At 39.2% G+C, this 27840-nt stretch overlaps 1 protein-coding gene and 1 long non-coding RNA gene across 3 annotated transcripts in view; both read left to right on the forward strand.

Annotated features, from left to right (window-relative positions):
• The window catches only part of arhgap9 (Rho GTPase activating protein 9), a 94285-nt gene that overhangs the window by 31560 nt on the left and 34885 nt on the right, over positions 1–27840 (forward strand). For both annotated transcript variants that reach the window (XM_052526459.1, XM_052526458.1), the window contains exons 6-8: positions 4618–4746; positions 4966–5103; positions 23442–23531. In XM_052526459.1, coding sequence (XP_052382419.1) covers positions 4618–4746; positions 4966–5103; positions 23442–23531 — 357 coding nt within the window. The remainder of the gene's footprint in view (positions 1–4617; positions 4747–4965; positions 5104–23441; positions 23532–27840) is intronic.
• On the forward strand, positions 24101–27621 carry LOC118376291 (uncharacterized). Its single transcript, XR_004824006.2, has 3 exons — positions 24101–27063; positions 27290–27386; positions 27578–27621. It is a non-coding gene; the product is annotated as an uncharacterized LOC118376291 (long non-coding RNA).

Genomic DNA, 27840 nt, shown 5'->3' on the forward strand with positions numbered 1-27840 from the left:
CAAATCAAATGTATTTGTAAAGCCCTTCTTACATTAGCTGATTTCTCAAAGTGCTGTACAGAAACCCAGCCTAAAATCCCAAACAGCAAGCAATGCAGGTGTAGAAGCACCTGAGTGAACAATGACATTGTCTTAAACTTGAATCCAGCCTCCATTAGTAGGTAAAAATCAAATACAATTGTTTTCGCCACATGCTTCGTAAACAACAGGTGTAGACTAACAGTGAAATGCTCCCTGGCTGGTCATAAACAACAGGTGTAGACTAACAGTGAAATGCTCCCTGGCTGGTCATAAACAACAGGTGTAGACTAACAGTGAAATGCTCCCTGGCTGGTCGTAAACAACAGGTGTAGACTAACCGTGAAATGCTCCCTGGCTGGTCGTAAACAACAGGTGTAGACTAACAGTGAAATGCTCCCTGGCTGGTCATAAACAACAGGTGTAGACTAACCGTGAAATGCTCCCTGGCTGGTCGTAAACAACAGGTGTAGACTAACCGTGAAATGCTCCCTGGCTGGTCGTAAACAACAGGTGTAGACTAACAGTGAAATGCTCCCTGGCTGGTCATAAACAACAGGTGTAGATTAACCGTGAAATGCTCCCTGGCTGGTCGTAAACAACAGGTGTAGACTAACAGTGAAATGCTCCCTGGCTGGTCATAAACAACAGGTGTAGACTAACAGTGAAATGCTCCCTGGCTGGTCGTAAACAACAGGTGTAGACTAACAGTGAAATGCTCCCTGGCTGGTCGTAAACAACAGGTGTAGACTAACAGTGAAATGCTCCCTGGCTGGTCGTAAACAACAGGTGTAGACTAACAGTGAAATGCTCCCTGGCTGGTCGTAAACAACAGATGTAGACTAACAGTGAAATGCTCCCTGGCTGGTCGTAAACAACAGGTGTAGACTAACAGTGAAATGCTCCCTGGCTGGTCGTAAACAACAGGTGTAGACTAACAGTGAAATGCTCCCTGGCTGGTCGTAAACAACAGGTGTAGACTAACAGTGAAATGCTCCCTGGCTGGTCGTAAACAACAGGTGTAGACTAACAGTGAAATGCTCCCTGGCTGGTCGTAAACAACAGGTGTAGACTAACAGTGAAATGCTCCCTGGCTGGTCGTAAACAACAGGTGTAGACTAACAGTGAAATGCTCCCTGGCTGGTCGTAAACAACAGGTGTAGACTAACAGTGAAATGCTCCCTGGCTGGTCGTAAACAACAGGTGTCGACTAACAGTGAAATGCTCCCTGGCTGGTCGTAAACAACAGGTGTAGACTAACAGTGAAATGCTCACTGGCTGGTCGTAAACAACAGGTGTAGACTAACAGTGAAATACTCCCTGGCTGGTCGTAAACAACAGGTGTAGACTAACAGTGAAATGCTGACTTACCGGTCCTTTTCCAACAGCGCAGAGTTAAAGATAAAAATGTAAATAAAAAAATGTAATACTGACACGAGGTATATATATATATAAATACACAGTGAATAATGAATAACAATAAGGAGTACAAAATAACGTCTATATACAGGCAGTAGTTGTACCGAGTCGATGTGCAGGGGAACGAGGTCATTGAGGTAGATATGTAGGTAGGTACTTGTAGTATTTATAGAAACTCAGTATTATGTGATTTTATCAAATGTTTATTTATTTATCACCAAACTAGTTTATTTATTTATTTTTTACCAAACTGGTTTGTTTATTCATTACCAAACTAGTTTATTTATTACCAAACTAGATATTTATTTATTACCAAACTAGTTTATTTATTACCAAACTAGATTATTTATTACCAATCTAGTTAATTCATTACCAAACTAGATATTTATTTACCTGACTACTTTATTTATTACCAACTAGTTTATTTATTACCAACTAGTTTATTTATTTATTACCAACTAGTTTATTTATTACCAACTAGTTTATTTATTACCTAACTAGTTTATTTATTACCTAACTAGTTTATTTATTACCAACTAGTTTATTTATGTATTACCTAACTAGTTTATTTATTTATTACCTAACTAGTTTATTTATTACCAACTAGTTTATTTATTTATTACCAACTAGTTTATTTATTACCAACTAGTTTATTTATTTATTACCAACTAGTTTATTTATTACCTGACTACTTTATTTATTACCAACTAGTTTATTTATTTATTACCAACTAGTTTATTTATTACCTAACTAGTTTATTTATTACCAACTAGTTTATTTATTACCTAACTAGTTTATTTATTACCAACTAGTTTATTTATTACCAACTAGTTTATTTATTTATTACCAACTAGTTTATTTATTACCAACTAGTTTATTTATTACCAACTAGTTTATTTATTTATTACCAACTAGTTTATTTATTACCTGACTACTTTATTTAGTACCAACTAGTTTATTTATTTATTACCAACTAGTTTATTTATTACCAACTAGTTTATTTATTTATTACCAACTAGTTTATTTATTTATTACCAACTAGTTTATTTATTACCAACTAGTTTATTTATTACCAACTAGTTTATTTATTACCAACTAGTTTATTTATTACCTAACTAGTTTATGTATTACCAACTAGTTTATTTATTACCTAACTAGTTTATTTATTACCAACTAGTTTATTTATTACCTAACTAGTTTATTTATTACCAACTAGTTTATTTATTACCTAACTAGTTTATGTATTACCAACTAGTTTATTTATTACCTAACTAGTTTATTTATTACCAACTAGTTTATTTATTTATTACCAACTAGTTTATTTATTACCAACTAGTTTATTTATTACCAACTAGTTTATTTATTACCAACTAGTTTATTTATTACCTGACTAGTTTATTTATTACCTGACTAGTTTATTTATTACCAACTAGTTGATTTATTACCAACTAGTTTATTTATTACCAACTAGTTTATTTATTACCAACTAGTTTATTTATTACCAACTAGTTTATTTATTTATTATCACTCAAGTTTATTTATTACCAAACTATTAGCAAATCTGTTTGGGTGGTCTAAGTCACTGCATCTCAGTTCAAGAAGCGTCATTACAGTACCTGGTTCGAATCCAGGCTGCGTCACATTTGGCCGCGATTGGGAGTCCCATAGGGTGGCGCACAATTGGCCCAACGTCGTCCGGGTTTTGCCAGGATAGGCCATCATTGTCAAGAAGAATGTGTTCTTAACTGACTTGCCCAGTTAAATAAAGGTTCAATAAAAAATTAAATAAATATTTATTTATTACCAAACTAGTTTGGTCTCAGGTGAGTGTAATGTATTATTTGCCCCAGTGCTGCTCTCTCTCTCTCTGTCTCTCTGTCTCTCTGTCTCTCTGTCTCTGTCTCTCTGTCTCTCTCTCTCTGTCTCTCTGTCTCTCTGTCTCTCTCTCTCTCTGTCTCTCTCTCTCTCTGTCTCTCTCTCTCTCTCTCTGTCTCTCTCTCTGTCTCTCTGTCTCTCTGTCTCTCTGTCTCTCTGTCTCTCTCTCTCTCTGTCTCTCTCTGTCTCTCTCTGTCTCTCTCTCTCTCTCTCTGTCTCTCTCTCTCTCTGTCTCTCTCTCTCTCTCTCTCTCTGTCTCTCTCTCTCTCTCTCTCTCTCTCTCTCTCTCTCTCTCTCTCTCTCTGTCTCTCTGTCTCTCTGTCTCTCTGTCTCTCTCTCTCTGTCTCTCTCTGTCTCTCTGTCTCTCTGTCTCTCTGTCTCTCTGTCTCTCTCTCTCTGTCTCTCTGTCTCTCTGTCTCCCTCTCTCTGTCTCTCTGTCTCTCTGTCTCTCTCTCTCTGTCGCTCTCTCTTTGTCTCTCTCTCTCTGTCTCTCTCTGTCTCTCTGTCTCTCTGTCTCTCTCTCTCTGTCGCTCTCTCTCTCTGTCTCTCTCTCTCTGTCGCTCTCTCTCTCTGTCTCTCTCTCTCGGTCTCTCTCTCTCTGTCTCTCTCTCTCTCTCTGTCTCTCTGTCTCTCTCTCTCTGTCTCTCTCTCTCGGTCTCTCTCTCTCTGTGTGTGTGTGCATGTGTGTCAGTGGACAGTCAAGAAGAACCACAAACAGAAGAGGATGTGGCTTCAACAGAAAACAGTGAGAGAGCGAGGGAAAGAGAGAGAGCGATGCAGAAACACAGAGTGAAAGAGAGATAAATGGAAAACAAAGAAAACGACAGAAAGAGAGAGAGAATAACAGAAACTGAGAGAAAGATATATACCGGTCCACCTCAACATGTAGTCAGAGAGGCCTAAGGACTGGGATTGTAGAAAACATTTACATGCACCAGTGACTCCCTCTAGTGACCTGACTGGTAAATAAGATAATGGAGGCTATAGGAGGCCATCTGTTGCACTGAAATAGATTGAAAAGTAAAGCCGTGATGGAAAATCATCTTTCCATGAAAGCTGTAGTGATGAGGCTATACGATGCAGCTTTGTCCCCATGTTATGTAACTATAGTCATTCTACTAATGACAGCTGGGGCTGAGTGGCACATGCAACCTGTAGACTATAATATACTGTATAACACACACACACACACACACACACACACACACACAGCCCTAACCTGACATTTCCCCATCAAACTGTGTCCAACCTCATGTAACATGTTATTGACCTTATACAGTATAACCTCCTCTCTCTCCCCACCAGGTGTCTCCCCAGTCCTACATTTCCCAGCAGTCTCTCCTGGAGTCTACACTATACTCCTCCATCCACCAGGTGAAGAGGCGGAGCCAAGTGGAGCCCCCCAGCCCCGCCCCCGGCCAGCGATCCATGCAGGTCATTTTGTTTGATTCAGTTTGATTCAGTTTGATTCAGTTTGATTCTGATGAAGGCCGTTGGCGATGGAAATGCCATGTTTTCCTAACTTAAACTAGCTAATTACAATCCTTTCAAACAATATAAATACACTCGCATAGCAAAGATGCCGTTCATGCATAAAGCTATTGAGGAAGACACAAAAAAGTCCAACACATATTTCCATTGTACCCCTGAAAGGTGCTGGACCTATGGGAGCAGTATTCGGACCCCTCCACGGGGCGATGCTTCTATGTCAACACCGTTACCAAGGAGAGGTCCTGGAAACCCCCCCGCAGAGCCCGTGAATGGGTAACAGACATACAGTGCCTTGCAAAAGTATTAACCCCCCTTGCCGTTTTTTCTATTTTGTTGCGTTACAACCTGTAATTTAAACGAACAGAAAAGTGGTGTGTGTATATGTACGTATTCACCCCCTTTGCTATGAAGCCCCTAAATAAGATCTGGTGCAACCAATTACCTTCAGAAGTCACATAATTAGTTAACTAAAGTCCACCTGTGTGCAATCTAAGTGTCACATGATCTATCACATGATCTCAGTATATATATATATATATATATATATATATATATACCTGTTCTGAAAGGCCCCAGAGTCTGCAACACCACTAAGCAAGGGGCACCACCAAGAAAGTGGCACCATGAAGACCAAGGAGCTCTCCAAACAGGTCAAGGACAAAGTTGTGGAGAAGTACAGATCAGGGTTGGGTTATAAAAAAATATCAGAAACTTTGAACATCCCACAGAACACCATTAAATCCATTATTAAAAAATGGAAAGAATATGGCACCACAACAAACCTGCCAAGAGAGGGCCGCCCACCAAAACCCTCCAAGCAAGGAGGGCATTAATCAGAGAGACAACAAATAGACTAAAGATAACCCTGAATGGAGCTGCAAAGCTCCACAGCGGAGATGTGGTGTTCACCAAAAGGCATGTGGGAGACTCCCCAAACACGTTTGGTGTTCACCAAAAGGCATGTGGGAGACTCCCCAAACACGTTTGGTGTTCATCAAAAGGCATGTGGGAGACTCCCCAAACACGTTTGGTGTTCATCAAAAGGCATGTGGGAGACTCCCCAAACACGTTTGGTGTTCACCAAAAGGCATGTGGGAGACTCCCCAAACACGTTTGGTGTTCACCAAAAGGCATGTGGGAGACTCCCCAAACACGTTTGGTGTTCATCAAAAGGCATGTGGGAGACTCCCCAAACACGTTTGGTGTTCACCAAAAGGCATGTGGGAGACTCCCCAAACACGTTTGGTGTTCACCAAAAGGCATGTGGGAGACTCCCCAAACACGTTTGGTGTTCACCAAAAGGCATGTGGGAGACTCCCCAAACACGTTTGGTGTTCACCAAAAGGCATGTGGGAGACTCCCCAAACACGTTTGGTGTTCACCAAAAGGCATGTGGGAGACTCCCCAAACACGTTTGGTGTTCACCAAAAGGCATGTGGGAGACTCCCCAAACACGTTTGGTGTTCACCAAAAGGCATGTGGGAGACTCCCCAAACACGTTTGGTGTTCACCAAAAGGCATGTGGGAGACTCCCCAAACACGTTTGGTGTTCACCAAAAGGCATGTGGGAGACTCCCCAAACATATGGAAGAAGGTACTTGGGTTAGATGAGACTAAAATTGAGCTTTTTGGCCATCAAGGAAAATGCTATGTCTGGTGCAAACTCAACACCTCTCATCACCCTGCATCATGCATGGGAAACTGGTCAGAATTGAAGGAATGATGGATGGAGCTAAATACAGGGAAATTATTGAGGGAAACCTGTTTCAGTCTTAGATTTGAGACTGGGACGGAGGTTCACCTTCCAGCAGGACAATAGGGCGGCAGGGTAGCCTAGCGGTGGCAGGGTAGCCTAGCGGTGGCAGGGTAGCCTAGCGGTGGCAGGGTAGCCTAGTGGTGGCAGGGTAGCCTAGTGGTGGCAGGGTAGCCTAGTGGTGGCAGGGTAGCCTAGCGGTGGCAGGATAGCCTAGTGGTGGCAGGGTAGCCTAGTGGTGGCAGGGTAGCCTAGTGGTGGCAGGGTAGCCTAGTGGTGGCAGGGTAGCCTAGTGGTTAGAGTGTTGGACTATTAACCGGAAGGTTGCAAGTTCAAACCCACGAGCTGACAAGGTACAAATCTGTCATTCTGCTCATGAACAGGCACTGTTCCTAGGCCGTCATTGAAAATAAGAATTTGTTGTTAACTGACTTGCCTGGTTAAATAAAGGTAAAACATTTCAGAAAGATAATAAAACAATGACTCTAAGCATACTGCTTAAGGAACACTGGAGTGGTTTAAGGGGAAACATTTAACTGTCTTGGAATGGCCTAGTCAAAGCCTAGACTTCAATCCCATTGAGAATCTGTGGTATGACTTAAAGATTGCTGTACACCAGTAGAACCCATCCAACTTAAAGGAGCTGGAGCAGTTTTGCCTTGAAGAATGGGCAAAAATCCCATGCCATCCCAGGTCCTATGTTAATATACAGATCACAGGGTCCTATGTTAATTTACAGACATACAGAACACAGGGTCCTATGTTAATTTACAGAACACAGGGTCCTATGTTAATATACAGATCACAGGGTCCTATGTTAATTCACAGATCACAGGGTCCTATGTTAATATACAGATCACAGGGTCCTATGTTAATTTACAGACATACAGAACACAGGGTCCTATGTTAATTTACAGAACACAGGGTCCTATGTTAATATACAGATCACAGGGTCCTATGTTAATTTACAGATCACAGGGTCCTATGTTAATATACAGATCACAGGGTCCTATGTTAATTTACAGACATACAGAACACAGGGTCCTATGTTAATATACAGATCACAGGGTCCTATGTTAATTTACAGACATACAGAACACAGGGTCCTATGTTAATTTACAGAACACAGGGTCCTATGTTAATTTACAGAACACAGGGTCCTATGTTAATTTACAGATCACAGGGTCCTATGTTAATTTACAGAACACAGGGTCCTATGTTAATTTACAGATCACAGGGTCCTATGTTAATTTACAGAACACAGGGTCCTATGTTAATTTATAGATCACAGGGTCCTATGTTAATTTACAGACATACAGAACACAGGGTCCTATGTTAATTTACAGAACACAGGGTCCTATGTTAATTTACAGACATACAGATCACAGGGTCCTATGTTAATATACAGATCACAGGGTCCTATGTTAATTCACAGACATACAGATCACAGGGTCCTATGTTAATATACAGATCACAGGGTCCTATGTTAATTTACAGACATACAGAACACAGGGTCCTAGGTTAATTTACAGAACACAGGGTCCTATGTTAATTTACAGAACACAGGGTCCTATGTTAATTTACAGATCACAGGGTCCTATGTTAATTTACAGAACACAGGGTCCTATGTTAATTTACAGATCACAGGGTCCTATGTTAATTTACAGACATACAGAACACAGGGTCCTATGTTAATTTACAGAACACAGGGTCCTATGTTAATTTACAGACATACAGATCACAGGGTCCTATGTTAATATACAGATCACAGGGTCCTATGTTAATTCACAGACATACAGATCACAGGGTCCTATGTTAATTTACAGAACACAGGGTCCTATGTTAATTTACAGACATACAGGTCACAGAGTCCTATGTTAATATACAGACATACAGATCACAGGGTCCTATGTTAATTTACAGAACACAGGGTCCTATGTTAATTTACAGATCACAGGGTCCTATGTTAATTTACAGAACACAGGGTCCTATGTTAATTTACAGAACACAGGGTCCTATGTTAATTTACAGATCACAGGGTCCTATGTTAATTTACAGAACACAGGGTCCTATGTTAATTTACAGATCACAGGGTCCTATGTTAATTTACAGACATACAGAACACAGGGTCCTATGTTAATTTACAGAACACAGGGTCCTATGTTAATTTACAGACATACAGAACACAGGGTCCTATGTTAATTTACAGATCACAGGGTCCTATGTTAATTTACAGACATACAGATCACAGAGTCCTATGTTAATATACAGACATACAGAACACAGGGTCCTATGTTAATTTACAGATCACAGGGTCCTATGTTAATTTACAGACATACAGAACACAGAGTCCTATGTTAATTTACAGACATACAGAACACAGGGTCCTATGTTAATTTACAGACATACAGAACACAGGGTCCTATGTTAATTTACAGATCACAGGGTCCTATGTTAATTTACAGACATACAGATCACAGAGTCCTATGTTAATATACAGACATACAGAACACAGGGTCCTATGTTAATTTACAGATCACAGGGTCCTATGTTAATTTACAGACATACAGAACACAGAGTCCTATGTTAATATACAGACATACAGAACACAGGGTCCTATGTTAATTTACAGATCACAGCGTCCTATGTTAATTTACAGAACACAGGGTCCTATGTTAATGTACAGACATACAGAACACAAGGTCCTATGTTAATTTACAGAACACAGGGTCCTATGTTAATTTACAGACATACAGAACACAGGGTCCTATGTTAATTTACAGATCACAGGGTCCTATGTTAATTTACAGACATACAGATCACAGAGTCCTATGTTAATATACAGACATACAGAACACAGGGTCCTATGTTAATTTACAGATCACAGGGTCCTATGTTAATTTACAGACATACAGAACACAGAGTCCTATGTTAATTTACAGACATACAGAACACAAGGTCCTATGTTAATTTACAGAACACAGGGTCCTATGTTAATTTACAGACATACAGAACACAGGGTCCTATGTTAATTTACAGATCACAGGGTCCTATGTTAATTTACAGACATACAGATCACAGAGTCCTATGTTAATATACAGACATACAGAACACAGGGTCCTATGTTAATTTACAGATCACAGGGTCCTATGTTAATTTACAGACATACAGAACACAGAGTCCTATGTTAATATACAGACATACAGAACACAGGGTCCTATGTTAATTTACAGATCACAGGGTCCTATGTTAATTTACAGAACACAGGGTCCTATGTTAATGTACAGACATACAGAACACAGGGTCCTATGTTAATTTACAGAACACAGGGTCCTATGTTAATTTACAGACATACAGAACACAGGGTCCTATGCTAATTTACAGACATACAGATCACAGGGTCCTATGTTAATTTACAGATCACAGGGTCCTATGTTAATTTACAGACATACAGAACACAGAGTCCTATGTTAATATACAGACATACAGAACACAGGGTCCTATGTTAATTTACAGATCACAGGGTCCTATGTTAATTTACAGACATACAGATCACAGGGTCCTATGTTAATTTACAGAACACAGGGTCCTATGTTAATTTACAGATCACAGGGTCCTATGTTAATTTACAGACATACAGAACACAGGGTCCTATGTTAATTTACAGACATACAGATCACAGGGTCCTATGTTAATTTACAGAACACAGGGTCCTATGTTAATTTACAGACATACAGAACACAGAGTCCTATGTTAATATACAGACATACAGAACACAGGGTCCTATGTTAATTTACAGATCACAGGGTCTTATGTTAATTTACAGACATACAGATCACAGGGTCCTATGTTAATTTACAGAACACAGGGTCTTATGTTAATTTACAGACATACAGAACACAGGGTCCTATGTTAATTTACAGATCACAGGGTCCTATGTTAATTTACAGACATACAGAACACAGGGTCCTATGTTAATATACAGATCACAGGGTCCTATGTTAATTTACAGACATACAGAACACAGGGTCCTATGTTAATTTACAGAACACAGGGTCCTATGTTAATATACAGATCACAGGGTCCTATGTTAATTCACAGATCACAGGGTCCTATGTTAATATACAGATCACAGGGTCCTATGTTAATTTACAGACATACAGAACACAGGGTCCTATGTTAATATACAGATCACAGGGTCCTATGTTAATTTACAGACATACAGAACACAGGGTCCTATGTTAATTTACAGAACACAGGGTCCTATGTTAATATACAGATCACAGGGTCCTATGTTAATTTACAGATCACAGGGTCCTATGTTAATTTACAGACATACAGAACACAGAGTCCTATGTTAATATACAGACATACAGAACACAGGGTCCTATGTTAATTTACAGATCACAGGGTCCTATGTTAATTTACAGACATACAGATCACAGGGTCCTATGTTAATTTACAGAACACAGGGTCCTATGTTAATTTACAGATCACAGGGTCCTATGTTAATTTACAGACATACAGAACACAGGGTCCTATGTTAATTTACAGATCACAGGGTCCTATGTTAATTTACAGATCACAGGGTCCTATGTTAATTTACAGACATACAGATCACAGGGTCCTATGTTAATTTACAGACATACAGAACACAGGGTCCTATGTTAATTTACAGATCACAGGGTCCTATGTTAATTTACAGACATACAGAACACAGGGTCCTATGTTAATATACAGATCACAGGGTCCTATGTTAATTTACAGACATACAGAACACAGGGTCCTATGTTAATTTACAGAACACAGGGTCCTATGTTAATATACAGATCACAGGGTCCTATGTTAATTCACAGATCACAGGGTCCTATGTTAATATACAGATCACAGGGTCCTATGTTAATTTACAGATCACAGGGTCCTATGTTAATATACAGTTCACAGGGTCCTATGTTAATTTACAGACATACAGAACACAGGGTCCTATGTTAATATACAGATCACAGGGTCCTATGTTAATTTACAGACATACAGAACACAGGGTCCTATGTTAATTTACAGAACACAGGGTCCTATGTTAATATACAGATCACAGGGTCCTATGTTAATTCACAGACATACAGATCACAGGGTCCTATGTTAATTTACAGAACACAGGGTCCTATGTTAATTTACAGACATACAGGTCACAGAGTCCTATGTTAATATACAGACATACAGATCACAGGGTCCTATGTTAATTTACAGAACACAGGGTCCTATGTTAATTTACAGATCACAGGGTCCTATGTTAATTTACAGAACACAGGGTCCTATGTTAATTTACAGAACACAGGGTCCTATGTTAATTTACAGATCACAGGGTCCTATGTTAATTTACAGAACACAGGGTCCTATGTTAATTTACAGATCACAGGGTCCTATGTTAATTTACAGACATACAGAACACAGGGTCCTATGTTAATTTACAGAACACAGGGTCCTATGTTAATTTACAGAACACAGGGTCCTATGTTAATTTACAGACATACAGATCACAGGGTCCTATGTTAATTTACAGAACACAGGGTCCTATGTTAATTCACAGACATACAGATCACAGGGTCCTATGTTAATTTACAGACACAGGGTCCTATGTTAATTTACAGAACACAGGGTCCTATGTTAATTTACAGATCACAGGGTCCTATGTTAATTTACAGATCACAGGGTCCTATGTTAATTTACAGACATACAGATCACAGGGTCCTATGTTAATTTACAGACATACAGAACACAGGGTCCTATGTTAATTTACAGATCACAGGGTCCTATGTTAATTTACAGAACACAGGGTCCTATGTTAATTTACAGAACACAGGGTCCTATGTTAATTTACAGATCACAGGGTCCTATGTTAATTTACAGACATACAGATCACAGGGTCCTATGTTAATTTACAGATCACAGGGTCCTATGTTAATTTACAGAACACAGGGTCCTATGTTAATTTACAGAACACAGGGTCCTATGTTAATTTACAGATCACAGGGTCCTATGTTAATTTACAGACATACAGATCACAGGGTCCTATGTTAATTTACAGATCACAGGGTCCTATGTTAATTTACAGAACACAGGGTCCTATGTTAATTTACAGAACACAGGGTCCTATGTTAATTTACAGATCACAGGGTCCTATGTTAATTTACAGACATACAGATCACAGGGTCCTATGTTAATTTACAGACATACAGAACACAGGGTCTTATGTTAATTTACAGATCACAGGGTCCTATGTTAATTTACAGACATACAGAACACAGGGTCCTATGTTAATTTACAGATCACAGGGTCCTATGTTAATTTACAGACATACAGATCACAGGGTCCTATGTTAATTTACAGAACACAGGGTCCTATGTTAATTTACAGAACACAGGGTCCTATGTTAATTTACAGACACAGGGTCCTATGTTAATTTACAGAACACAGGGTCCTATGTTAATGTACAGATCACAGGGTCCTATGTTAATTTACAGACATACAGAACACAGGGTCCTATGTTAATATACAGATCACAGGGTCCTATGTTAATTTGCAGACATACAGAACACAGGGTCCTATGTTAATTTACAGAACACAGGGTCCTATGTTAATATACAGATCACAGGGTCCTATGTTAATTCACAGACATACAGATCACAGGGTCCTATGTTAATTTACAGAACACAGGGTCCTATGTTAATTTACAGACATACAGGTCACAGAGTCCTATGTTAATATACAGACATACAGATCACAGGGTCCTATGTTAATTTACAGAACACAGGGTCCTATGTTAATTTACAGATCACAGGGTCCTATGTTAATTTACAGAACACAGGGTCCTATGTTAATTTACAGAACACAGGGTCCTATGTTAATTTACAGATCACAGGGTCCTATGTTAATTTACAGACATACAGATCACAGGGTCCTATGTTAATTTACAGACATACAGAACACAGGGTCCTATGTTAATTTACAGAACACAGGGTCCTATGTTAATTTACAGACATACAGAACACAGGGTCCTATGTTAATTTACAGATCACAGGGTCCTATGTTAATTTACAGATCACAGGGTCCTATGTTAATTTACAGACATACAGATCACAGGGTCCTATGTTAATTTACAGAACACAGGGTCCTATGTTAATTTACAGACATACAGAACACAGGGTCCTATGTTAATTTACAGACACAGGGTCCTATGTTAATTTACAGAACACAGGGTCCTATGTTAATTTACAGATCACAGGGTCCTATGTTAATTTACAGAACACAGGGTCCTATGTTAATTTACAGATCACAGGGTCCTATGTTAATTTACAGACATACAGATCACAGGGTCCTATGTTAATTTACAGACATCCAGAACACAGGGTCCTATGTTAATTTACAGAACACAGGGTCCTATGTTAATTTACAGACATACAGATCACAGGGTCCTATGTTAATTTACAGATCACAGGGTCCTATGTTAATTTACAGACATACAGAACACAGGGTCCTATGTTAATTTACAGATCACAGGGTCCTATGTTAATTTACAGATCACAGGGTCCTATGTTAATTTACAGACATACAGATCACAGGGTCCTATGTTAATTTACAGACATACAGATCACAGGGTCCTATGTTAATTTACAGAACACAGGGTCCTATGTTAATTTACAGACATACAGAACACAGAGTCCTATGTTAATATACAGACATACAGAACACAGGGTCCTATGTTAATTTACAGATCACAGGGTCTTATGTTAATTTACAGACATACAGATCACAGGGTCCTATGTTAATTTACAGAACACAGGGTCTTATGTTAATTTACAGACATACAGAACACAGGGTCCTATGTTAATTTACAGATCACAGGGTCCTATGTTAATTTACAGACATACAGAACACAGGGTCCTATGTTAATATACAGATCACAGGGTCCTATGTTAATTTACAGACATACAGAACACAGGGTCCTATGTTAATTTACAGAACACAGGGTCCTATGTTAATATACAGATCACAGGGTCCTATGTTAATTCACAGATCACAGGGTCCTATGTTAATATACAGATCACAGGGTCCTATGTTAATTTACAGACATACAGAACACAGGGTCCTATGTTAATATACAGATCACAGGGTCCTATGTTAATTTACAGACATACAGAACACAGGGTCCTATGTTAATTTACAGAACACAGGGTCCTATGTTAATATACAGATCACAGGGTCCTATGTTAATTTACAGATCACAGGGTCCTATGTTAATTTACAGACATACAGAACACAGAGTCCTATGTTAATATACAGACATACAGAACACAGGGTCCTATGTTAATTTACAGATCACAGGGTCCTATGTTAATTTACAGACATACAGATCACAGGGTCCTAAGTTAATTTACAGAACACAGGGTCCTATGTTAATTTACAGATCACAGGGTCCTATGTTAATTTACAGACATACAGAACACAGGGTCCTATGTTAATTTACAGATCACAGGGTCCTATGTTAATTTACAGATCACAGGGTCCTATGTTAATTTACAGACATACAGATCACAGGGTCCTATGTTAATTTACAGACATACAGATCACAGGGTCCTATGTTAATTTACAGAACACAGGGTCCTATGTTAATTTACAGACATACAGAACACAGAGTCCTATGTTAATATACAGACATACAGAACACAGGGTCCTATGTTAATTTACAGATCACAGGGTCTTATGTTAATTTACAGACATACAGATCACAGGGTCCTATGTTAATTTACAGAACACAGGGTCTTATGTTAATTTACAGACATACAGAACACAGGGTCCTATGTTAATTTACAGATCACAGGGTCCTATGTTAATTTACAGACATACAGAACACAGGGTCCTATGTTAATATACAGATCACAGGGTCCTATGTTAATTTACAGACATACAGAACACAGGGTCCTATGTTAATTTACAGAACACAGGGTCCTATGTTAATATACAGATCACAGGGTCCTATGTTAATTCACAGATCACAGGGTCCTATGTTAATATACAGATCACAGGGTCCTATGTTAATTTACAGACATACAGAACACAGGGTCCTATGTTAATTTACAGAACACAGGGTCCTATGTTAATATACAGATCACAGGGTCCTATGTTAATTTACAGATCACAGGGTCCTATGTTAATATACAGATCACAGGGTCCTATGTTAATTTACAGACATACAGAACACAGGGTCCTATGTTAATATACAGATCACAGGGTCCTATGTTAATTTACAGACATACAGAACACAGGGTCCTATGTTAATTTACAGAACACAGGGTCCTATGTTAATTTACAGAACACAGGGTCCTATGTTAATTTACAGATCACAGGGTCCTATGTTAATTTACAGAACACAGGGTCCTATGTTAATTTACAGATCACAGGGTCCTATGTTAATTTACAGAACACAGGGTCCTATGTTAATTTATAGATCACAGGGTCCTATGTTAATTTACAGACATACAGAACACAGGGTCCTATGTTAATTTACAGAACACAGGGTCCTATGTTAATTTACAGACATACAGATCACAGGGTCCTATGTTAATATACAGATCACAGGGTCCTATGTTAATTCACAGACATACAGATCACAGGGTCCTATGTTAATATACAGATCACAGGGTCCTATGTTAATTTACAGACATACAGAACACAGGGTCCTAGGTTAATTTACAGAACACAGGGTCCTATGTTAATTTACAGAACACAGGGTCCTATGTTAATTTACAGATCACAGGGTCCTATGTTAATTTACAGAACACAGGGTCCTATGTTAATTTACAGATCACAGGGTCCTATGTTAATTTACAGACATACAGAACACAGGGTCCTATGTTAATTTACAGAACACAGGGTCCTATGTTAATTTACAGACATACAGATCACAGGGTCCTATGTTAATATACAGATCACAGGGTCCTATGTTAATTCACAGACATACAGATCACAGGGTCCTATGTTAATTTACAGAACACAGGGTCCTATGTTAATTTACAGACATACAGGTCACAGAGTCCTATGTTAATATACAGACATACAGATCACAGGGTCCTATGTTAATTTACAGAACACAGGGTCCTATGTTAATTTACAGATCACAGGGTCCTATGTTAATTTACAGAACACAGGGTCCTATGTTAATTTACAGAACACAGGGTCCTATGTTAATTTACAGATCACAGGGTCCTATGTTAATTTACAGAACACAGGGTCCTATGTTAATTTACAGATCACAGGGTCCTATGTTAATTTACAGACATACAGAACACAGGGTCCTATGTTAATTTACAGAACACAGGGTCCTATGTTAATTTACAGACATACAGATCACAGGGTCCTATGTTAATTTACAGAACACAGGGTCCTATGTTAATTTACAGACATACAGAACACAGGGTCCTATGTTAATTTACAGACACAGGGTCCTATGTTAATTTACAGAACACAGGGTCCTATGTTAATTTACAGATCACAGGGTCCTATGTTAATTTACAGAACACAGGGTCCTATGTTAATTTACAGATCACAGGGTCCTATGTTAATTTACAGACATACAGATCACAGGGTCCTATGTTAATTTACAGACATACAGAACACAGGGTCCTATGTTAATTTACAGATCACAGGGTCCTATGTTAATTTACAGAACACAGGGTCCTATGTTAATTTACAGAACACAGGGTCCTATGTTAATTTACAGATCACAGGGTCCTATGTTAATTTACAGACATACAGATCACAGGGTCCTATGTTAATTTACAGAACACAGGGTCCTATGTTAATTTACAGATCACAGGGTCCTATGTTAATTTACAGACATACAGATCACAGGGTCCTATGTTAATTTACAGACATACAGAACACAGGGTCTTATGTTAATTTACAGATCACAGGGTCCTATGTTAATTTACAGACATACAGAACACAGGGTCCTATGTTAATTTACAGATCACAGGGTCCTATGTTAATTTACAGACATACAGATCACAGGGTCCTATGTTAATTTACAGAACACAGGGTCCTATGTTAATTTACAGAACACAGGGTCCTATGTTAATTTACAGACACAGGGTCCTATGTTAATTTACAGATCACAGGGTCCTATGTTAATTTACAGACATACAGATCACAGGGTCCTATGTTAATTTACAGACATACAGAACACAGGGTCCTATGTTAATTTACAGATCACAGGGTCCTATGTTAATTTACAGAACACAGGGTCCTATGTTAATTTACAGAACACAGGGTCCTATGTTAATTTACAGATCACAGGGTCCTATGTTAATTTACAGACATACAGATCACAGGGTCCTATGTTAATTTACAGAACACAGGGTCCTATGTTAATTTACAGATCACAGGGTCCTATGTTAATTTACAGACATACAGATCACAGGGTCCTATGTTAATTTACAGACATACAGAACACAGGGTCCTATGTTAATTTACAGATCACAGGGTCCTATGTTAATTTACAGACATACAGATCACAGGGTCCTATGTTAATTTACAGACATACAGAACACAGGGTCTTATGTTAATTTACAGATCACAGGGTCCTATGTTAATTTACAGACATACAGAACACAGGGTCCTATGTTAATTTACAGATCACAGGGTCCTATGTTAATTTACAGAACACAGGGTCCTATGTTAATTTATAGATCACAGGGTCCTATGTTAATTTACAGACATACAGAACACAGGGTCCTATGTTAATTTACAGAACACAGGGTCCTATGTTAATTTACAGACATACAGATCACAGGGTCCTATGTTAATATACAGATCACAGGGTCCTATGTTAATTCACAGACATACAGATCACAGGGTCCTATGTTAATATACAGATCACAGGGTCCTATGTTAATTTACAGACATACAGAACACAGGGTCCTAGGTTAATTTACAGAACACAGGGTCCTATGTTAATTTACAGAACACAGGGTCCTATGTTAATTTACAGATCACAGGGTCCTATGTTAATTTACAGAACACAGGGTCCTATGTTAATTTACAGATCACAGGGTCCTATGTTAATTTACAGACATACAGAACACAGGGTCCTATGTTAATTTACAGAACACAGGGTCCTATGTTAATTTACAGACATACAGATCACAGGGTCCTATGTTAATATACAGATCACAGGGTCCTATGTTAATTCACAGACATACAGATCACAGGGTCCTATGTTAATTTACAGAACACAGGGTCCTATGTTAATTTACAGACATACAGGTCACAGAGTCCTATGTTAATATACAGACATACAGATCACAGGGTCCTATGTTAATTTACAGAACACAGGGTCCTATGTTAATTTACAGATCACAGGGTCCTATGTTAATTTACAGAACACAGGGTCCTATGTTAATTTACAGAACACAGGGTCCTATGTTAATTTACAGATCACAGGGTCCTATGTTAATTTACAGAACACAGGGTCCTATGTTAATTTACAGATCACAGGGTCCTATGTTAATTTACAGACATACAGAACACAGGGTCCTATGTTAATTTACAGAACACAGGGTCCTATGTTAATTTACAGACATACAGATCACAGGGTCCTATGTTAATTTACAGAACACAGGGTCCTATGTTAATTTACAGACATACAGAACACAGGGTCCTATGTTAATTTACAGACACAGGGTCCTATGTTAATTTACAGAACACAGGGTCCTATGTTAATTTACAGATCACAGGGTCCTATGTTAATTTACAGAACACAGGGTCCTATGTTAATTTACAGATCACAGGGTCCTATGTTAATTTACAGACATACAGATCACAGGGTCCTATGTTAATTTACAGACATACAGAACACAGGGTCCTATGTTAATTTACAGATCACAGGGTCCTATGTTAATTTACAGAACACAGGGTCCTATGTTAATTTACAGAACACAGGGTCCTATGTTAATTTACAGATCACAGGGTCCTATGTTAATTTACAGACATACAGATCACAGGGTCCTATGTTAATTTACAGAACACAGGGTCCTATGTTAATTTACAGATCACAGGGTCCTATGTTAATTTACAGACATACAGATCACAGGGTCCTATGTTAATTTACAGACATACAGAACACAGGGTCTTATGTTAATTTACAGATCACAGGGTCCTATGTTAATTTACAGACATACAGAACACAGGGTCCTATGTTAATTTACAGATCACAGGGTCCTATGTTAATTTACAGACATACAGATCACAGGGTCCTATGTTAATTTACAGAACACAGGGTCCTATGTTAATTTACAGAACACAGGGTCCTATGTTAATTTACAGACACAGGGTCCTATGTTAATTTACAGATCACAGGGTCCTATGTTAATTTACAGACATACAGATCACAGGGTCCTATGTTAATTTACAGACATACAGAACACAGGGTCCTATGTTAATTTACAGATCACAGGGTCCTATGTTAATTTACAGAACACAGGGTCCTATGTTAATTTACAGAACACAGGGTCCTATGTTAATTTACAGATCACAGGGTCCTATGTTAATTTACAGACATACAGATCACAGGGTCCTATGTTAATTTACAGAACACAGGGTCCTATGTTAATTTACAGATCACAGGGTCCTATGTTAATTTACAGACATACAGATCACAGGGTCCTATGTTAATTTACAGACATACAGAACACAGGGTCCTATGTTAATTTACAGATCACAGGGTCCTATGTTAATTTACAGACATACAGATCACAGGGTCCTATGTTAATTTACAGACATACAGAACACAGGGTCTTATGTTAATTTACAGATCACAGGGTCCTATGTTAATTTACAGACATACAGAACACAGGGTCCTATGTTAATTTACAGATCACAGGGTCCTATGTTAATTTACAGACACACAGATCACAGGGTCCTATGTTAATTTACAGAACACAGGGTCCTATGTTAATTTACAGAACACAGGGTCCTATGTTAATTTACAGACACAGGGTCCTATGTTAATTTACAGATCACAGGGTCCTATGTTAATTTACAGACATACAGATCACAGGGTCCTATGTTAATTTACAGACATACAGAACACAGGGTCCTATGTTAATTTACAGATCACAGGGTCCTATGTTAATTTACAGAACACAGGGTCCTATGTTAATTTACAGAACACAGGGTCCTATGTTAATTTACAGATCACAGGGTCCTATGTTAATTTACAGACATACAGATCACAGGGTCCTATGTTAATTTACAGAACACAGGGTCCTATGTTAATTTACAGATCACAGGGTCCTATGTTAATTTACAGACATACAGATCACAGGGTCCTATGTTAATTTACAGACATACAGAACACAGGGTCTTATGTTAATTTACAGATCACAGGGTCCTATGTTAATTTACAGACATACAGAACACAGGGTCCTATGTTAATTTACAGATCACAGGGTCCTATGTTAATTTACAGACATACAGATCACAGGGTCCTATGTTAATTTACAGAACACAGGGTCCTATGTTAATTTACAGAACACAGGGTCCTATGTTAATTTACAGACACAGGGTCCTATGTTAATTTACAGAACACAGGGTCCTATGTTAATGTACAGATCACAGGGTCCTATGTTAATTTACAGACATACAGAACACAGGGTCCTATGTTAATATACAGATCACAGGGTCCTATGTTAATTTGCAGACATACAGAACACAGGGTCCTATGTTAATTTACAGAACACAGGGTCCTATGTTAATATACAGATCACAGGGTCCTATGTTAATTCACAGACATACAGATCACAGGGTCCTATGTTAATTTACAGAACACAGGGTCCTATGTTAATTTACAGACATACAGGTCACAGAGTCCTATGTTAATATACAGACATACAGATCACAGGGTCCTATGTTAATTTACAGAACACAGGGTCCTATGTTAATTTACAGATCACAGGGTCCTATGTTAATTTACAGAACACAGGGTCCTATGTTAATTTACAGAACACAGGGTCCTATGTTAATTTACAGATCACAGGGTCCTATGTTAATTTACAGAACACAGGGTCCTATATTAATTTACAGATCACAGGGTCCTATGTTAATTTACAGACATACAGAACACAGGGTCCTATGTTAATTTACAGAACACAGGGTCCTATGTTAATTTACAGAACACAGGGTCCTATGTTAATTTACAGACATACAGATCACAGGGTCCTATGTTAATTTACAGAACACAGGGTCCTATGTTAATTTACAGACATACAGAACACAGGGTCCTATGTTAATTTACAGACACAGGGTCCTATGTTAATTTACAGAACACAGGGTCCTATGTTAATTTACAGATCACAGGGTCCTATGTTAATTTACAGAACACAGGGTCCTATGTTAATTTACAGATCACAGGGTCCTATGTTAATTTACAGACATACAGATCACAGGGTCCTATGTTAATTTACAGACATACAGAACACAGGGTCCTATGTTCATTTACAGAACACAGGGTCCTATGTTAATTTACAGACATACAGATCACAGGGTCCTATGTTAATTTACAGAACACAGGGTCCTATGTTAATTTACAGACATACAGAACACAGGGTCCTATGTTAATTTACAGATCACAGGGTCCTATGTTAATTTACAGACATACAGATCACAGGGTCCTATGTTAATTTACAGATCACAGGGTCCTATGTTAATTTACAGAACACAGGGTCCTATGTTAATTTACAGATCACAGGGTCCTATGTTAATTTACAGACATACAGATCACAGGGTCCTATGTTAATTTACAGACATACAGAACACAGGGTCTTATGTTAATTTACAGATCACAGGGTCCTATGTTAATTTACAGACATACAGAACACAGGGTCCTATGTTAATTTACAGATCACAGGGTCCTATGTTAATTTACAGAACGCAGGGTCCTATGTTAATTCACAGACATACAGATCACAGCGTCCTATGTTAATTTACAGAACGCAGGGTCCTATGTTAATTCACAGACATACAGATCACAGGGTCCTATGTTAATTTACAGAACACAGGGTCCTATGTTAATTTACAGAACACAGGGTCCTATGTTAATTTACAGACACAGGGTCCTATGTTAATTTACAGAACACAGGGTCCTATGTTAATGTACAGATCACAGGGTCCTATGTTAATTCACAGACATACAGAACACAGAGTCCTATGTTAATTCACAGACATACAGATCACAGGGTCCTATGTTAATTTACAGACATGCAGAACACAGGGTCCTATGTTAATTTACAGACATACAGATCACAGGGTCCTATGTTAATTTACAGACATACAGAACACTGGGTCTTATGTTAATTTACAGATCACAGGGTCCTATGTTAATTTACAGACATACAGAACACAGGGTCCTATGTTAATTTACAGATCACAGGGTCCTATGTTAATTTACAGAACGCAGGGTCCTATGTTAATTCACAGACATACAGATCACAGCGTCCTATGTTAATTTACAGAACGCAGGGTCCTATGTTAATTCACAGACATACAGATCACAGGGTCCTATGTTAATTTACAGAACACAGGGTCCTATGTTAATTTACAGACATGCAGAACACAGAGTCCTATGTTAATTCACAGACATACAGATCACAGGGTCCTATGTTAATTCACAGACATACAGATCACAGGGTCCTATGTTAAATTCAACAGTACAACTATGTTCGGGGACAGTAGAGTCTTTTTATCAACCCTTTTTTAAAATGTTGCCAGCAATGAGAAATAGTCAATCAGATGTGCTTTCAAACTAACACCCATACTCTCTTCCTTGCTATAGGCTCGTCCGCTGCAACCACAGACAATCCCCAGGGACGCCAACCACCTGTCTCTCCCAATCCCAGGCACTGAGAATGGCAACATGAACAGGGTAGGTCCACCTACAGCCCCCCAGGAGTTAATGAAGAGTTGTAATGTGATTGTGTCGCTAATGTTGTCAACCTCGTGTCCATAAGCTAATAAAACAGGGGAGATGTAGCCTACACACAAAATAATCTATTCAGGTATTTGCTTCCTTACTTCGTGAATAGTCTGTGGACTCCTCTTAATCTCTCCTGTTCCTCCTCTTAATCTCTCCTGTTCCTCCTCTTAATCTCTCCTGTTCCTCCTCTTAATCTCTCCTGTTCCTCTTATTAATCTCTCCTGTTCCTCCTCTTAATCTCTCCTGTTCCTCCTCTTAATCTCTCCTGTTCCTCCTATTAATCTCTCCTGTTCCTCCTATTAATCTCTCCTGTTCCTCCTCTTAATCTCTCCTGTTCCTCCTCTTAATCTCTCCTGTTCCTCCTCTTAATCTCTCCTGTTCCTCTTATTAATCTCTCCTGTTCCTTCTCTTAATCTCTCCTGTTCCTCCTCTTAATCTCTCCTGTTCCTCCTCTTAATCTATCCTGTTCCTCCTATTAATCTCTCCTGTTCCTCCTCTTAATCTCTCCTGTTCCTCCTCTTAATCTCTCCTGTTCCTCCTCTTAATCTCTCCTGTTCCTCCTCTTAATCTCTCCTGTTCCTCCTCTTAATCTCTCCTGTTCCTCCTATTAATCTCTCCTGTTCCTCCTCTTAATCTCTCCTGTTCCTCCTCTTAATCTCTCCTGTTCCTCCTCTTAATCTCTCCTGTTCCTCCTCTTAATCTCTCCTGTTCCTCCTATTAATCTCTCCTGTTCCTCTTATTAATCTCTCCTGTTCCTCCTCTTAATCTCTCCTGTTCCTCCTCTTAATCTCTCCTGTTCCTCCTATTAATCTCTCCTGTTCCTCTTATTAATCTCTCCTGTTCCTCCTCTTAATCTCTCCTGTTCCTCCTATTAATCTCTCCTGTTCCCTCCTCTTAATCTCTCCTGTTCCTCCTATTAATCTCTCCTGTTCCTCCTATTAATCTCTCCTGTTCCTCCTCTTAATCTCTCCTGTTCCTCCTCTTAATCTCTCCTGTTCCTCCTCTTAATCTCTCCTGTTCCTCCTCTTAATCTCTCATGTTCCTCCTCTTAATCTCTCCTGTTCCTCCTCTTAATCTCTCCTGTTCCTCCTCTTAATCTCTCCTGCTCCTCCTATTAATCTCTCCTGTTCCTCCTCTTAATCTCTCCTGTTCCTCCTATTAATCTCTCCTATTCCTCCTATTAATCTCTCCTGTTCCTCCTATTAATCTCTCCTATTCCTCCTATTAATCTCTCCTGTTCCTCCTCTTAATCTCTCCTGTTCCTCCTCTTAATCTCTCCTGTTCCTCCTATTAATCTCTCCTGTTCCTCCTCTTAATCTCTCCTGTTCCTCCTCTTAATCTCTCCTGCTCCTCCTATTAATCTCTCCTGTTCCTCCTCTTAATCTCTCCTGTTCCTCCTATTAATCTCTCCTATTCCTCCTATTAATCTCTCCTGTTCCTCTTCTTAATCTCTCCTGTTCCTCCTCTTAATCTCTCCTGTTCCTCCTATTAATCTCTCCTGTTCCTCCTATTAATCTCTCCTGTTCCTCCTCTTAATCTCTCCTGTTCCTCTTATTAATCTCTCCCGTTCCTCCTCTTAATCTCTCCTGTTCCTCCTCTTAATCTCTCCTGTTCCTCCTCTTAATCTCTACTGTTCCTCCTCTTAATCTCTCCTGTTCCTCCTATTAATCTCTCCTGTTCCTCCTATTAATCTCTCCTGTTCCTCCTCTTAATCTCTCCTGTTCCCCCTATTAATCTCTCCTGTTCCTCCTCTTAATCTCTCCTGTTCCTCCTCTTAATCTCTCCTGTTCCTCCTATTAATCTCTCCTGTTCCCCCTATTAATCTCTCCTGTTCCTCCTATTAATCTCTCCTGTTCCTCCTCTTAATCTCTCCTGTTCCTCCTATTAATCTCTCCTGTTCCTCCTATTAATCTCTCCTGTTCCTCCTCTTAATCTCTCCTGTTCCTCCTATTAATCTCTCCTGTTCCCCCTATTAATCTCTCCTGTTCCTCCTATTAATCTCTCCTGTTCCTCCTCTTAATCTCTCCTGTTCCTCCTCTTAATCTCTCCTGTTCCTCCTCTTAATCTTTCCTGTTCCTCCTCTTAATCTCTCCTGTTCCTCCTATTAATCTCTCCTGTTCCTCCTCTTAATCTCTCCTGTTCCTCCTCTTAATCTCTCCTGTTCCTCCTATTAATCTCTCCTGTTCCTCCTCTTAATCTCTCCTGTTCCTCCTCTTAATCTCTCCTGTTCCTAGGCCGTCATTGAAAATAAGAATTAGTTCTTTACTGACTTGTCTAGTAAAAAAGTTGTATTTTTTTTTAAAAGAAGATAATAATAATAAAAAGTTGATGCGTGTTTATTTAACGTAGACTGGGACAGTTACCCAGACACTGAACCAGAGCTTTATGAACACCAAGACTTCACAAGTTGGCACGGTAACACTTTGGCACGGCCCAGAAACGAGCCCTGACACGCTAGGGCTTGTAGAGATCGTCTGATAGTGTTGGATAGTTCAAATCCTACCTACTTTATCAGAGGGCAAGCTGGAGCTAAATCCATACCCCGTACGCCTGTCCATTCTACATTGTGCCAGGCGAATAGGAACTGTGGGTCGTACAGTGTAACAACGAGCAATTACAACAGCTACTTACAGGAATAACCACACAGTGTTGTAAAGTAGAGATTGTGTCTGGGCTTCATGCAACTTCCACCCCGACTGATCTATAGTGCTAGTGTCACCATCGTAACTACGAAACTAAGATAATAAGAGTCTGTAGATAATGATTACTGTTGTCCTTGTTGTTACTGTTAGTGCTGTTATATTGTTGACATGATAATATCTCTGGGTACGTCTCAAACAGCTCCCTGTTCCCTATATAGTGCACTACTTTAGACCCTATTCCATACATAGTGCACTACTTTAGACCCTATTCCCTACATAGTGCACTACTTTAGACCCTATTCCCTATATAGTGCACTACTTTAGACCCTATTCCCTACATAGTGCACTACTTTATACCATATTCCCTACATAGTGCACTACTTTAGACCATATTCCCTATATAGTGCTCTAATTTAGACCAGAGCCAAGACTGCCATTTGGGATGCCGCCTCTCATTCTAGGCTTCCTTCACAGGGCTTCCTTCACATGCCTTCCTTCACATGCCTTCCTTCACAGGGCTTCCTTCACATGGCTTCCTGGTTGTGCCAAGTGAGAGTGATGGTACATGCTGATAGTGTTAGCGTAAGGTTGCATATAGAAAGAGGAAGTTTATGCTGCGAGAGAGCGAGAGAGAAGGAGAGACACAAGTGGATTTGGGGTTGTGGTTCCTCAGATGAAAAGGTGTGTGTGTGTGTGTCAGGAAGGTGCACTACAGAGGACAGTGGCGTGGACTGGCTCTCCTATCGACTACCAAGGGAACATCCGTGTAATAGTTTAGCTTTGTTTTGATCTGGACTCTGAAACGGCTGATATAAAGGCTACTGATGAACAGAGTGGCTGTAAGTTCAGTTTTTCTTCTTGTGTGGGTGTGTGAGAGAGGGAGTGTAAGACAGAACTAGCTACTGTATATTTCTCAGTTAGCCAGACACTCTTGTAGAAAAATGTGCGATCTAGAACCTAAAATGTTTTTTTTGGTTGTATCTTTCTCAGTTAGCTTAAACACTCTTGTAGAAAAAGGTCCTATCTAGAACCTAACATTTTTGTTTTTTTGGGCTGTTCCCAAAGGGTAACCCTGTGAGAATATGTAACAGATAAAAACACAACGCAGAGACAGAGGACGAGAGGTTAAAAGGACGAGAAGTCGATAGAGTAACGATTAAGGGTAATTGTGGTTTTTTTTTCTGTAAAAGGGAATGATTGATTAATGGTTTAGACATGGGAGGAACATGTATTCTGAAATAGGATACTTGGTATTTGTCTATTGGCTAGTTTTATTGCAAGGAATTCTAATTGGTCAACCACAGGCTAAGGGCTGGGTTATAAAACGACACGCTGTTCCTTTGTTCTGTGGAGAGAATGACTGGAGAGAACCACAGGAGTGAATCACTGAGAGAGCATCACTGAGAGAGCATCACTGAGAGAGCATCGCTGAGAGAGCATCGCTGAGAGAGCATCACTGAGAGAGCATCACTGAGAGAGCATCACTGAGAGAGCATCGCTGAGAGAGCATCGCTGAGAGAGCATCACTGAGAGAGCATCGCTGAGAGAGCATCGCTGAGAGAGCATCGCTGAGAGAGCATCACTGAGAGAGCATCACTGAGAGAGCATCACTGAGA

This window comes from Oncorhynchus keta, chromosome 10, assembly GCF_023373465.1.
Source record: "Oncorhynchus keta strain PuntledgeMale-10-30-2019 chromosome 10, Oket_V2, whole genome shotgun sequence".
NCBI lineage: Eukaryota > Metazoa > Chordata > Actinopteri > Salmoniformes > Salmonidae > Oncorhynchus > Oncorhynchus keta.